Here is a 13,982-nt window from a genome sequence, read left to right as displayed (position 1 = left end):
CAAATCGAAAGGTCAAAGGTCGTGAAGCAACGGTGCTAGAGAACGCAGGAATAGGAGCGTGGAGTGGTGGTGCGGTGGAAGGCTTCAGTGGGCGAAGCACAGGCTTGGCGGTGGTGCTGTGGTGGTGTGGGGGGGGGGGTGTGCTGTGAGGAGGGCCGGTTGTGCTAGCGTGGCATATGTGCTGAGAGCAGATCCAGGGTGGGGAGTTAGTGATGGGGTAGAACGGAGGGAGAGAGAGAGAGAGAGAGAGAGAGAGAGCGAGAGAGAGCGAGAGAGAGAGAGGAGAGAGAGAGAGAGAGAGAGAGAGAGAGAGAGAGAGAGAGACTGCAGTGGGGGAACAGACAGGTGTCAGACTTCTCTCTCTGGCATCTCTCTGAGGACCACAGACATAATTAGACACAAACACTCAGGAGGGGTGCAGTGGAAACACACACACACACACACACACTTTTCCTGAGCTCCACCTGCCACCTAGCGGAGCAGAAAAGCACCTGATGATCTACATATGATGATCCTCTGTTGTTGGGATTTACCACAATGAACAGTAAACACTTCAGACAAAAACACTTCAGGTTTTAGTCAACTGGAAAATCAGACAGAATGACGAGAAAACACCACCAGTGTCATGGGTTCAATCCCTAAGGAGCGCACACAAACACCATCATCCTGATGAATATGTAACTCGCTCTGCATAAGAGCATTGTAAATGTAACATCTCAAGACCAGGGTCTCTCCTGTCCTCAGGAGTCTCAACATTTATTGACAGTACGGCTGTGTGCCTGGCCAGGGCTGCCCGGATGGCCTTCCTCTGTGATCTTCACTTCCACAGTGACTGCATTAGCAGCTGTCCTGCCTCAAATGTACAGCACACCAGCTTGCTGTTGGAACGCATATCCCATGTTAATGTCGTTTAATCAAGTATTGTTTTCGGGGGCGGGTAGCATGTAAGCATTTAAGACTTCCAATACTCACACGGACCACCAGAGGGCAGTATAAGACAGAGCGAATTCCACGTTATTTTGGCGCGTGAAAGCGTTCGTGCCTTTTCTTGTTTGACCTACAGCAAAACGCGTTATAGTTTTGATGTCCCAGTTTGATAATGACCGAAACATTGTACTTTCGGCGACTGACACATTACAACATCACTTAAACATGTTGGCTACGTTTGTCATATGACTAAGAGTTAAGTATGAAGCCATGCATCATCGAGTTGAAGCTTTTATTGTTTTTTGCAGAACTTCTTAGATAAATGATTAACGTAGTTCTTTCTTGCCACACACGCTTAAGAAACCGTGCCATGGTGTTTGTCCTCAATGGGTGATGCCTAAAGAACTAAATCAGTGCACACAGCTACAGCAAGGCACCCCCGAAACACGTTATCCATTGTGCGTGCAAGACCGTTCACAGCACACAGCGAACACTTCCTGTCTGTAGACCGCAAGAGTCGCAGGTAAGACGCTGAACCTTGTGGTCCCTGCTAAGCAGAGTCACTACCAGTACTAAAGTTCTCACGGTGAGGGGAGGGGGAGGGGGAGGGGGAGGGCGCGCGTCTGCGGCTGCGTGGGAACGCGTACCGTTCCCGCCTCCCTCTCGTGGGCAGCGTCGGCGTCACACGTCACACACAGTCCTGCGTTCACTGTGTAAATTGGTATATAAACAAAACGCGTGGGAAAAGGCGGTAAGTATCTGACTTCACATTGAAGGTTACAGAGGGTTTTTGTCTCTTGTTTAAAGAATATTCGAAAACAATCGTTTACAAATAAATTTTTTTAATTTAAAAATTAATGTATTTCATTCTAAGGGAATTCTCAGCGTTTGAAGTCAAGTCGTATTATGTGAGTGTAGCCTCCTGTTGTTGATCAGGCATTGTGTGTAGTGCAGGACTGAGAAAACAACACAGCAAGAGTGTCTAAGACATTCAGCTCCAACATCATCCCCACACATTGCACCAGCTGTTGCTGCAATTCCTGTAATATCCTTCCTCATTGAAACCGTTCACCCAGCATTCTGGTTGAGCAAACGTGTTCACCCAGTTGTTTATCTCCATAAACTTAATCTATGCCGATTGATCATCATAAGTTTTTGCCAAAGCAGACATTTCACTGGCACGTGGCCATATTAAGTAGCAGACATGCGCATCCAGAATTAAAACCCACAGTCTGGCTTTATGAATGGCGACCCAGAACGCTGGGTCTAGTGAGGTGGGGTCAGTGTTGTAAACCACACGGCTTCAGACGGCGCTGCAGTACGTGGAAGTGAACGGAGCTGTGTCATGCCGCTCAGGGAGAGCTCATCTGGGAAGCGGCGCGGCCTCTGAAAAACCACGGCTGCAGTCACCGACTGTTCGACAAGTCCAAACAAAAAGTCATTGTGTCATTGACTGATAAAACACTGTTAGTCTGGGCTGATGCTGTCTGTTAGTGGACCCTCCCCACCCCGAACCCTTCCGCCCCACCACCAGTCCTTAATCCCAGGGACAAAAAATGGGTGCAGAGGTCAGAACACAAAGTCCAACAGTATAGGAATATCTTTGTTGGTTTTGGTGGCCTCTGTTTGGCTAATGGAGTTTATTCATGATGATTCATTCAGCAATACATCATGCGTCAAAGGAGGCATCAGTAAGTATGATTTTTTTTCACATGCAGGTCATGGCGCCCTGTCTGATGACGGCAATATTTCACCTCACCCATTTCAGCTTGATAGGAGCCAAGCGTCAGGTGAAGGCTCTCTCTTGGGAATGTGCTACCGCCTAATGGTGAGACGACACCCAGCGTCGTTAGCGCCAGCGCTGGCAGGCCACACTAGTCCTCAGTTGAATACTTTTCTGCTCTGCCATTCAGTTCTAAATCCCAAGCCCTTTAGGAGCTGAATCGGGCATTAGAGAAAGTGTGACCTTTAACTCATGCTGTGCAGTGGCCAGCCAGGGCTAGTCCTGCAGGGCTGGTCTTGATGCATTTTGACTACTGGGGTAACTGATGATATTAGCATGAAAACAGGTAATGTCCTACCATATCATATGGCTGTACTGTACAAAGTATGAACTCGGACACATACACCAGAGTGTATATATATTTGCTAAAAACATTCCTTTAAATGCATTACAATCTCAAGCGGAGAGTCAGTGATTTCTGCCACATACGGACTCTGTGAAGCGTCTTAAGCAAGGTCTCCATTCTGTTTGAGGAATAGCAAGTATTGTGCGGTTAACTGTGGGCGTCGGGTCCCTTCTTGTCCTCTCTCACTGAGCAGTGAAGCCCAGCAGCTGCAGCACAAATGGAACAAAACGGGGAGAAAAGGCTTCCCATTAGCCCAACGAGCAGCACCGGGTTATTTGTTTACGGCTGTGCGCTAGCTATTTGGTTGTGTGTATCCAGGCTCCCTGGGGGTGTGCATGTGTGGGAGTAAGTGTGTGTGTGTGTATGGGTGGGTGGGTGAACGTGTGCTGATCATGACCTCTGCGATGGGTCCACAGGCAGCCGTTCACTTTATTAAGTGGTTTGAAGGCACGTCCTTCGCCCCACACAAAGCCGCATGTCAGGCGAGAGAGACAGGGTGAGTCTGGGAGTTTGTAAGTGTGTGCGTGTGTATGGGTGGCCAGCCCAGCAAGAGTAGCTTGAAAATACCCTCATGTAAAAGGATGTGATGGCTGACTCCAGGATCCTGCCACAAAGAGCCAGATATGAATGACAAGTTACAGTAATGACAAGTTCCTCTTCAATCAAAGCAGACAGAAAGGGCCACAGCTCGTCAATGATAGTAATTGAGAAGCAAAGATGGCGACCCCCCACCGCTCCCCAACCATGGGAGGCAGGATATTTGCAGGGGTTTGGCGACCGTCAGAAAATGGTGGGCTGCTGAAGAAAGAGCTGTGGTTTGTGGGATTGGAGCACCGTTTGGAGGGGTTTGTGATGGGTTCAAAGCCATCAGCGAGAGAATCAAAAGCCAAGTAAGCCGCCAGAATTGGCCTGGGCAGCCCACGCCGTCTCGGCCCTGGTGTGGAAACACAGCCACGGTCCTCCACGACCGAGGGGCAGCCAGCACGCATAAAATGGACGCAGTGTGTAGAGGCGCGAAAGTGCACCTACCAGGCCTCAGCTGTGGCAGCCCAGCATGTGGTTTGAAGAGCTTGGACTCCAGTGCTCCGCTGCAGGCCTGTAGCTCCACAGTCCTCCTGGCAAACATTCAGCACCAGGCACCAAACAACCTGCTGTATTCAGTGTCATGGGCCCTTTTTGTGCCAATACATATAGCCCCTGCAGCCATATTTGCACACACACACACACACACACACGCATGCACACATTTGCAAATATACATGTGTAAACCCAGACTTGGGCACTTGGCAAGGCTACAGACTCACCCTCCTTGTGTTTGGATAAGATTTCATGTTGTCATCGGTTATTGGCTGGTTGTGTTAGCCCTCCTCTTCCTCAATAGCGTTGATTCAGTGCAGAACCCAAATCTGCATTCAGCACTACGGCTGCCCCTCTAAAGTAGTCCACTCTAAACCAACTCTGACAACATGCCAGCTTCTTCCAGCCATCTTTATTAGCTTAAGTGTCTTACTCTGTAATAACATTTAGACATCATCCTTCATCACAAATAAACCACAAATTGTCACAAATCATACAGCTGGACAATTCTATTTAAAATCAGCCAGATCAGCGTCTGTACCCTCAGAGCATAGGAAGATATCTCGAAGTGCTTTGTGTGGTCTGTGTGTAGCAGACGTGTCCACACCAGACACAGACCAAAGGCACTACTGGACCTGCTTCTCCAGACTCTTTCTTCGGGGGAATTACCTGCCCTAGCCAAGCAATAAGGTCCAAAAAAATGTCGATGGTGGTGAGCAGCACAGCACGCCATACCCAAACCCTGCGGGCACTTTCCCCCTGGAGCAACATGGGAGCAGCACTACGATCAATTGCAATGCTTTCAACAAGTCAGACCCATGCCATTCAGGAAAAATATGGCCTGGTCTCCAGGGACGGTTGCAGACTTCTCCGGCACAGGGCTGCCTCGCCCTGGCCCGGCTGAGGGAGATCTATTGAGCAATATCACTGGAGACTCCTATTGCATTCGTCATTTATGATGGCGGTTATGTAAGCCCATGAGTATGTGCCAAGTGTAAATCACCAAAATGCCTCGAGGTAAAGCCAGGTGAAACGTGTGTATATAATTTTTCAAAGATGTCATTACTGCGTACCTAAGCAAATGTTGGCATAGGGCAGTGGTTCAATGAGATTTCACGTTATTTCAGTCGGCTTCTCTGCAGTTCTTACCAGTGTCTAATGGGTTTAACGCTGTATGGACTTTGTCAATCTCAGGATGTCCAGTATATTTTTTGAGATATTTAGAACATCATACATATCATTTTCCCCTCATATGATGTCTGGTGCTGAATAAAGCAGCAGATCTATGCTATCAGTGTAAATAAACACTCGAACAGTCACTGGTCCAGCAACCTGATCCAACTGCAATATAATCTCTGTGGTACGTGGCCTATTCAGTTTGAACAAAACCCACCGAGGCATGTTTGTAGTCGAGAGTAGGTGGTGTTTTCTCTTTTAAAAATAGTATGGGGGCAGTCTGAGTCCACCTTGACTTTGAGACAAGTTTTGGGTGGAGGTAGTAACGAGTTTTGGGTGGAGGTAATGATGTGTGGTGCAATGGTAGTTAGGATCACTGTAGGTGTTGATATGGGGCAGTATTGATCACTGTAGGTGTTAATATGGGGTAATGGGGTGGTTATGACCACTGTAGGTGTTGATATGAGCTAATGGGGTAGTAATTACCACTGTAGGTGTAGATATGGGGTAATGGGGTAGTTATTACCACTCTTAAATACTGATATAGGACAATCAGATTGCGTTTTCCTCCCCTTTAATTGCTCTTCTGTCCTGGCTCAAACCCTTTTAGATAAATTATCTGTATTGTACAACATTGTTTTTTTATTATTTACACAGTTCCAAGTGAAGATTAATGGTTATAAATCAATTGATTAAAGTCATGATTTCAAACAGAACTGTCCTGATCCAGCTACAACCAATGCCCACCTTGATAGGTAGTGAAGGGGGTTACATGAATACGTCTACTTTCAAACAAACCTTTTGGAGCTGGTCTAATTCTGGCCTAGAGTCTAGAATTTTGTAGCCAACCAGTCAAAAATGTCTATTTGATGATATGCTACTTTCCTTTGCTTGCCATGAAAATTGAAGTGGCACTCAGACTCAGGTAGTGGAGTGTGAGATACACTGGTTCCAAGAGGACATTTAACACACAGTTGAGGTAATTTATTTGACATTAATTTATTTCAGAGCTTTTAGTTGTTAACAGGGTAAAAGAAAACTGGTATTCTCTTTTGAAACTACCCTGTACCATGGTATAAATGGTTAACTAGGGTTAAAAAATACTCCAACTGTTACAGCACTGAAATGTATCAAACACATTTTTTTGTTGTTTTGCTTTGTTTTGTTTTAAATGTCCACTTAAATCTCTGGTAAGAAGCTGTAAAATAATGGAAGTGGTTCACTAGGTCGAACACTAAACTGGCACACTGAGAAGACCAATGGGACAAGCTAGACACGAATACTAACCAGCAAGAAGCAGTAAGTTGGCAGGTTGGTGCTGGGTAGGCTGAGCTTAGCCAGTCTGACAGAAGGATCCTCTTTCCTTCTGGCAAACCCCTCCCACCCTCACCCGTTAGACAAATCGCTAGCACCGAGGCACAATCATGTTTAATGGCGTCCGTACATAGATGGACAAACTTATTACCAGGAATGAGAGAAGCATAACCGTGTCCTTTCCAGCATCAGGGTCTTAGTTAAGCGTTCCACCACATACCTGCACAGACCATGTTTCCTCTCACGCTTTGTACACTTCAGTTTGCTGGCTGGTTGTATTTAAAAGGTACAGTATGCTCCTTCCAACCACACACGTGTGGCTCACAAGTGCTCTCTATAGGGGAAAGAAACCTTTTGAGTTTGGGGCTCGTTGACAAGACATATTCCAGCAGGCTATGTCCATAGACTCGAACACACACACACACACAAATAAAATATGAACCCTTTGAAACAGCCATTTTCTTAACAAAATAATTCTCACTCATTAAAATGGCGCACATAGCAAAAAAGGTAACAGATCTCCATATATATATATATTATATATATACTATTTTGGCAGACAGAACATGAATTAGTTATTGTAAACAGCTTGGCTCATTTTCTCCATCTCTCTCCCTATTTCTACCTTCTTCTCTCTCTCTCCCTCTCTCTCTCTCTCTCTCTCTCTCTCTCTCTCTCTCTCCCTCCCTCACCCTCTACCTCTCTCTCTACCTCTTCCTCTCTCTTTCTCTTTTCATGGCTCCAGTTTCAGGTTGTCTTAAATCCTTTACTTTTGTGCTTAATGGCAGTCCTGGCGCAAGGCTCCAAAAGTGCAAGTCTTTAGTCCAACAGCAGCGAGTCATGTCACTGTCCCAGTGGCGGGCGAGATGCACACCTCACACACCCACATGGGTCTGGGTGGGGAAGTCTCAGGGTCAAAGGACGTGTGGAGCAGGATGACAGACAGGTTCAGGGCTTCCTGGTTAGGCAGAGCATGAGGCACTTTGCCCCACAGGTATGGTAATGGGGGAGGCAAATTAACAGCTTAGTGGGGAATAAGGCTGTCATTTCTCATCTTTATCCCTTCTAACCATGACTTCAGGACGGCAGAAAAAGCTCGACCTTTCAAGCCAGTTCTCCCCCTCTGCAGTGTCTGCAAAGGTACAGCCTGAGGAGGCAGCGGGCGGTATCTAGGATCAGTGGTTTGGGGCTCCAGTGGGGGAACTTGGGACCCCTCAGTTGTCGTCGTCGTCACTGATGTCCTCCTCCCCCAGAGCCTTCTCTGGGATGGCGTCCAGGCCCAGGCTGCGGCGGGGCCTGGAGTCGGAGCCGGTGGACGGCGTGGCCCCCGCCCCACCCTTGGCCAGGTCGCAGGCCAGCGCAGCGTAGTGCACCTGCTTCAGGTTCTCCTGCACCTCCACCCGAGCGTGCTTCAGCAGGTCCGCTTGGCCCTGAAGAGACAGCAGGCGGCCGGTCAGCGCCACCGAGAGTCGTGGTGGGGAAAGAGTAAGAGTGCAGCACAAAGTGTGAGGAGAAATCAGAGGAGAATGCTTCAGCACCTTCTGACCGACAGGCCATCAGGGAAATAAGCAGTTTTCATTTGGTATAATTATTATTAGCACCTTTGTTGAAGACTAATAATAAAAGTAATAAAAGATATGAATCAGCAGAACAGACATTGTGATTCGTTCCAATATCGCACCAGAGAGAAGATGTCACAAGACATTGTATATGCCCCTTGGGTGGCAGCATGGAATGCTGGGTAAAACAAATACGTGCAATTAAATGAATAACATAAACAGGCATCAATACTAGGGCCCAATATCTAAGGCTCAGTAAGCTCTGCAATGGTCGAATTAACATAGCCGCGTATAATATAAACACTCATTCGTTTTTTTCTGACATTAACACATCACCATTGCCTAAAGAAGACAGATGGTCACCTTATGCTCCAGTACAATGGCCTGAGGTCCTGACTGAGCTTTCACTAACTCCAGCCCCGATAATCCTGTGCAGATCCACTCTGGCTAAACCTACTTGCTAATTAATTATGGAGTCTGGCAAAGCGCTCGGTAGGATAAACAACAGAAACAACCTTAGGGGAGATGATCGAGGGACCATGTATTAATCAAAGGGCAACGTTAGCAGGTAGGGTAATCTTTAATTAACGCATGCAAATGTGCTCGTTCTAGAGGTCAAACGGTCATTGTAACACAGGGAGGCTGGACACATTCTGGAGTATCGTACGGCGGGGGCAGATTTTTTAAACCTATAATTCTAAAAGAGCAGAATCCCCTGGATGACTGGCTACACACTTGCTGTCCATCTCAATTACGAGGAGCATGAAGTAGAGCAGTGGACAAGCAGCTGTGGGGGGTGTAGCTCTGCCGTCCTGAGGTCAGACACTCAGAAACTGTACCGCTGGGGCGTCACGCCAAGTCCTGTGACACAGCTCATAAATAAATAAAGTTTCTGGTGCATTTTTTTTCTTTTTTACCACGCAGACTTTTTTATGGTCTAGTTCATTATGTTTAGTATGGAGAAGCAGTTGTAGGGAAAGTGAACGCCTCCATGTTGGCAGGCTACGGCTGAGTGCTGAAGGTGTTCCAGAAGCCAAAGATAGGTGAAGTTCCACATCTCACAATGTAGATGTACAAAAATGTGGAGATATATGACTGTACGTATTTTACGTGTAATAACAGCCATATTTATGCAAAAGTCATACAAACTCATTTAAAAACGATGCCTGACAGATATATTTTAATATTCTTTTATGTATTTTAGTGTTTGGGCAAAAAAAAAGTAGAAATTACAATTCTGTTGCCTGCTGTTAGCCCCAATGCCCCGCCCTCCCCGAAAGAGCTCCATGGTTATTCATCAGGCTGGAACCTGATAACTAATTTGAAATCGTCCAAGCCGTCCTGTCCTGTTAGATTGTTGCAGGTACCCAGAACGTTCTATTAGCTATGAGTTGGTACTGAATTCTGCAGAAAGGCAGCTCTCCAGGACAAGCCTCTGAGTCTAGGGAGTCTGGATTCTTTAAATGGCAGATTGTTAATCACTGTCTTCTAGTAGCATTCTGCCTACACATTTTCAGCATGCTTTGAAATATCCCAAAACCCAAATTTACCACTACTTGCATACCTGCGCAAACTTTATTTAGAACAACACCTGTAAGCAAAGGGTGTCCTCAATGCTGCATTAATTCATGTTGAAAGTTTGGGTGTCAGTCAGAAACCACCTTCCCACAAATAGCACCTGTTCCAGGCACCCTGATGCAGAAAAGGTACCAGTCACTTCTCAGCAGTGTAGCCCTGGGCGGAATGATCTGGAAATCATGAATACTAACAGCTCAGGCTGACAGCACCTCGGAGCAGAATTGGGGGGAAAAAGTGACGAAAGCAGGCAATAGAGAGAGAACGATATAAAGAATGAGGGAAAGAGGAGGAGAGAAAGTGGGGGAGCAAAAAAGACTGAAGGGGTGGGGCAGAGAGACTTTGAGACAGAGAGATATAGAGAAAGGGGGAGAGACAGAGAGAGAGGGAGGATGTGTAAACAAGGCGACAGGGAAGAGTGGGTGTGCTGGGCAGTGCTGAAGAGAACCAGAACGCCAGGAGCCCAGAAGCAGAAAGGACGGCAGGAGGAGGCACCTTCAGAATGGTGATGTTCCACGTGAAGTTCTCCACTGACTTCTGCAGCTTCCTCCCCTTCAGACCCTCCTTCATCGCCATGTCATGGAGATTCTCATGGGACTCCATTGCTGCAACCCAGAGCACAGTGGGCAAACCCTCAGCCTCATCTCATTCGGTCGCTGTTACAGTCAAATTCACAGCTCTGACGAGACCGACGCTTCTCGTCGTGGTGAACATGTTGCGTTGTTATATTGTACACTGTGATATATAAGGATGGCTTAAATTAAGTCTATAATTATCCATCCATTAGACTCGTTTACGTTCCCTTTACATGCTAAACAGTGAAACAAGCCAAAAGAAGAAATGAAAGTGTTACTGATGCTGCCACTGTGAACCTGACACACTGCTTTAGTTTTCATTCCCACAGCCCTGTGATGAAAGAAAGTGTCATTCGGTTCTGCTTCACGCAACGAGAGATCACTCAAAAAGCATTTTCGCATAGTGCTACATTGGTTAGGATTAGTGCCTGTCGAGGGTGGGGGGAGGCTGGAGGTGGGTGGGGGGAGGCTGGAGGTGGGTGGGGGCGAGGATGTCTGACGTTGCCTCTCTGGCTGTGCCAGACATATGGTGGGGGGGGGGACGGGACACAGACAGGGCTGTCTAGTCTCGCCTTGCTGGCTGTGCCAGTCGTGTGGGGGTGGGGGGGGGGGGGGGGGGGGGGGGGGGATGGGGGGGGGCAGACAGGGCTGACCGGCCTGTTTGTGTCCAGCCTGCAGAATGAGCCTGAGCTGTGTCCCGCAGCAGCGTGTCCATGACGAGGGCCACGAGCACAGATCAGGCGGCCGACCCGGGGAGGGAAAGAAAGAAAACGAGGGAGGAAAAGAAAAAAGGGAGAGAAAGAGGGATAATGCGTGGGAAGCTCAGACAAGACACAGAGCCCTTTCATGCCACATTACCATCAAGGCAGGGGGAAGGAGAGGGGATCCGTCAGGCGAGGAGCCCACACGCCTCCTCACTCTCCCCCCCAGCAGCTCACATCTAGTGAAAGACCCAGTGGATCTGCCAGCTTTCCCAAACCCTCGGCGTCTGAGTGCGCTACCCCTTCCTCATTTTGTCAGCTAGATCATATTACTCAGCAACAATGGAAAAGGGGGGGGGGGGGGGGGGTGTTGGCATAGCAACCAGTCCCTGACCCTTTCCATAGCAACACTGTGAAAAAATGATTTGCGTGATCTTCACATCAGTCTTTGGTAGACGCATGCAGCTGACCTATGAGGTTGTCCTCTGGCCTTGATATTCTCGAGACGAAGCCATTATTGCAGACAGTAAAAGTAACATTTTATAAATCACCTGATTGTGTTTAAGGACCATTAACCTCAGTTCTTCACTCTCTTGTTTGTGTATATGTGGGTGGGTAAGCGGCCGTGTGTGTGTGTGTGTGTGTGTGTGTGTGTGTGAGACGAGGTGCTGCTGGATTTAATCACACGTGACTGGGCTGAGGATTGTTGCTAACAGCACATGCACACATCTGACTTCTCCTCATGGCAGGAGTTGCTTAGCAACGTACAGTAGGGTGAGGGTGGGAAACTCCAGCCTGTCACAAATCCAGGCTGTGTGCTGGAACTTCTTCAAACACTCGGCTTCCCTGCGAAAACGAGCTCCGTGACAGCGACGCGCGCCACGGGAGAGGCTGCCTGACCTTCACAGCACATAGAAACGGTCGGGGGTGACCCGCACCGCCTGAGACACACAGCACCACCGGTCAAACAGCTGCAATGAAAGCCTTCTTCATCTGGAAAACGACAAGCACAACACGCCACGAACTCGGGCACTGACTCGCTGGCCAGACTCCGTTATTACGGGCCGTGCTTTGGGTCCTGTTAATTGCAAAACCATTAAAAAAAAAATGTGTATTTATGTGTTCACTCTGAAAGCATGGAGCAGCTCTTAATGAAACCAGCTTACGAGTCTAGAACGGGTCTGCCGTGAGGAATGTGTACCAAGGGGGTGGTTCGGTCCAAGCTGAGGCCCCGTGTTATGTACTGCCCCTGTCACATTGACTGCACTGCAATTAGCCAGCACCCAGGCTGGAAATGAAAGGGAGTGTTAAATCTGTTCACCCATCGACTGAAAAACCCCATCAGTGAGAGGAGAGACAATTACTGAGCATTCGCGTTTACTGGGCTGCAACATTTAACCCAGACATGCATCTGTAGAACCAAATATTTGAGACGTATTGAAATGAGTTTGCTTTTATCCCGAGGTGCTTAGAGAAAGACATGGGTCTTCATTGTCCATGTTAATTATAGCAAGCATGTGTGCATTTGGCATTCCACATTACCCAAAGGGTGCTTTGAGTCATTCTCATGAACCAGGCTGGAATAATGCTGAAGACATCTCCTTCTCTACTGTTAACAACTGATGTGACATTGGTTAAGTTGATAGGATTATATAATATGCCATTTTCCAACAAAAACCTTCAAACCTACTCATGAAGCTAATAATACATGCTGGAGATACCGCAGTAATGCACTGTGCCAGGGGAATCTTGCTCACAAAAATGAAGACGTTGCAGTTGTGTGCGAGTCTTTGTGCTCTGTTTGATATAGCTACGTTCAACCCACTGTCCTAAACAAGGATTCTCCACTCAGAACATCTTTGCACTGCACCTATTTCACGTAGGCCACATGTAAACCACACACACGAACAATAAAACATCCACATGGATTTCTGACTCTGTAACTCTAGCCATGAAATTCCAAAATGCCAAAAAAGACCAAAGCGAATTACTCAAACATCCATCATGTTAAACTGTCCAATACGTAAGGCAAAGCTTAAAAGCAAAACCGTGTCTGCTGATACTAGGGATCACCCTCATTTGTTGAGAGATTTGATGGATTATTCCGGCCTGGCTTTTTGATGCAAGAGTTTTCCATTGGGTTCCGCAGGGAATACAGTTAGCATTGACCCACTTTCCCTCCCCGAGTCGCTCCTGACACCGCACGCTAACGGATGCCCTCTAGACTGACACTGATCCAATAAGATGGGAATTAATTAATGTGATTCAATTTGGTGTCTACGACATCTTACTTTGTACATGTCAACAGGATCTACTGAGTTCATGTAACAGAAGGAGATCAGAATTGTATGTTTCTACCTTCTACTTGGTTAACTGAGGCGGTTGACACAAGTCAATAGAATGAATGTGTAGAGGGGCAACCACAGAGATCCTATTGTACAGCGTGCAGTCCCTCATGTTGCAGAACAGCAGCACATGAATATTTGATATGACCACAACTGCAAATCAATAAAGCAGGTCTGGTAACAGAAATGCTTCATTTTGCTTTCAGGAGAGGTGGTATTAAATTCCAGTGAGAATAACATAATTAAACAGAGGGAAGATGCGCATTAATTTCCAGAGATGTGGATTTATCGAGCACCGTCTGGGTGTTGCACGCGGTGCGTCTCCAAAACTGTGTCAGCTGTTTGAAGAAATCAAGGAAATAAGGGATTGTATCGCAAGTTTCCTTCTTTGGTGTCAGTAAAGACAGGAACAAGTGCTCATTGAGTGAACAGTAAATGGGTTCTGACAGCTTCCAAAGCTCCATCAGCCCGGATCAATGCGAACCTCAGCCTGCCAGTTATTTTCCTCCACCGCCAATATCTGCAATCCAGGCCAAACGACCATACGTGATTATCTAAAGAGGTTTATATTAGTAACAAGTCCCACTGGCGTGAAAGAGGTTTA

The 13,982-nt window shown here is 47.2% G+C and overlaps 1 protein-coding gene across 1 annotated transcript in view; it reads right to left on the bottom strand.

Annotated features, from left to right (window-relative positions):
* Nucleotides 1-6,283: 6,283 nt before the first annotated feature.
* plcl2 (phospholipase C like 2) overlaps nucleotides 6,284-13,982 on the bottom strand; it is a 35,899-nt gene continuing 28,200 nt past the window's right edge. The window contains exons 5-6 of the mRNA XM_077012387.1: nucleotides 10,253-10,362; nucleotides 6,284-8,053 (exon numbers count right to left, since the gene is read on the bottom strand). Of these exons, the coding sequence (XP_076868502.1) occupies nucleotides 7,838-8,053; nucleotides 10,253-10,362 (326 nt within the window). The 3' untranslated portion in view covers nucleotides 6,284-7,837. The remainder of the gene's footprint in view (nucleotides 8,054-10,252; nucleotides 10,363-13,982) is intronic.

Source organism: Brachyhypopomus gauderio, chromosome 7 (assembly GCF_052324685.1).
Source record: "Brachyhypopomus gauderio isolate BG-103 chromosome 7, BGAUD_0.2, whole genome shotgun sequence".
NCBI lineage: Eukaryota > Metazoa > Chordata > Actinopteri > Gymnotiformes > Hypopomidae > Brachyhypopomus > Brachyhypopomus gauderio.
This window is presented reverse-complemented; position numbering and strand designations above follow the sequence as displayed.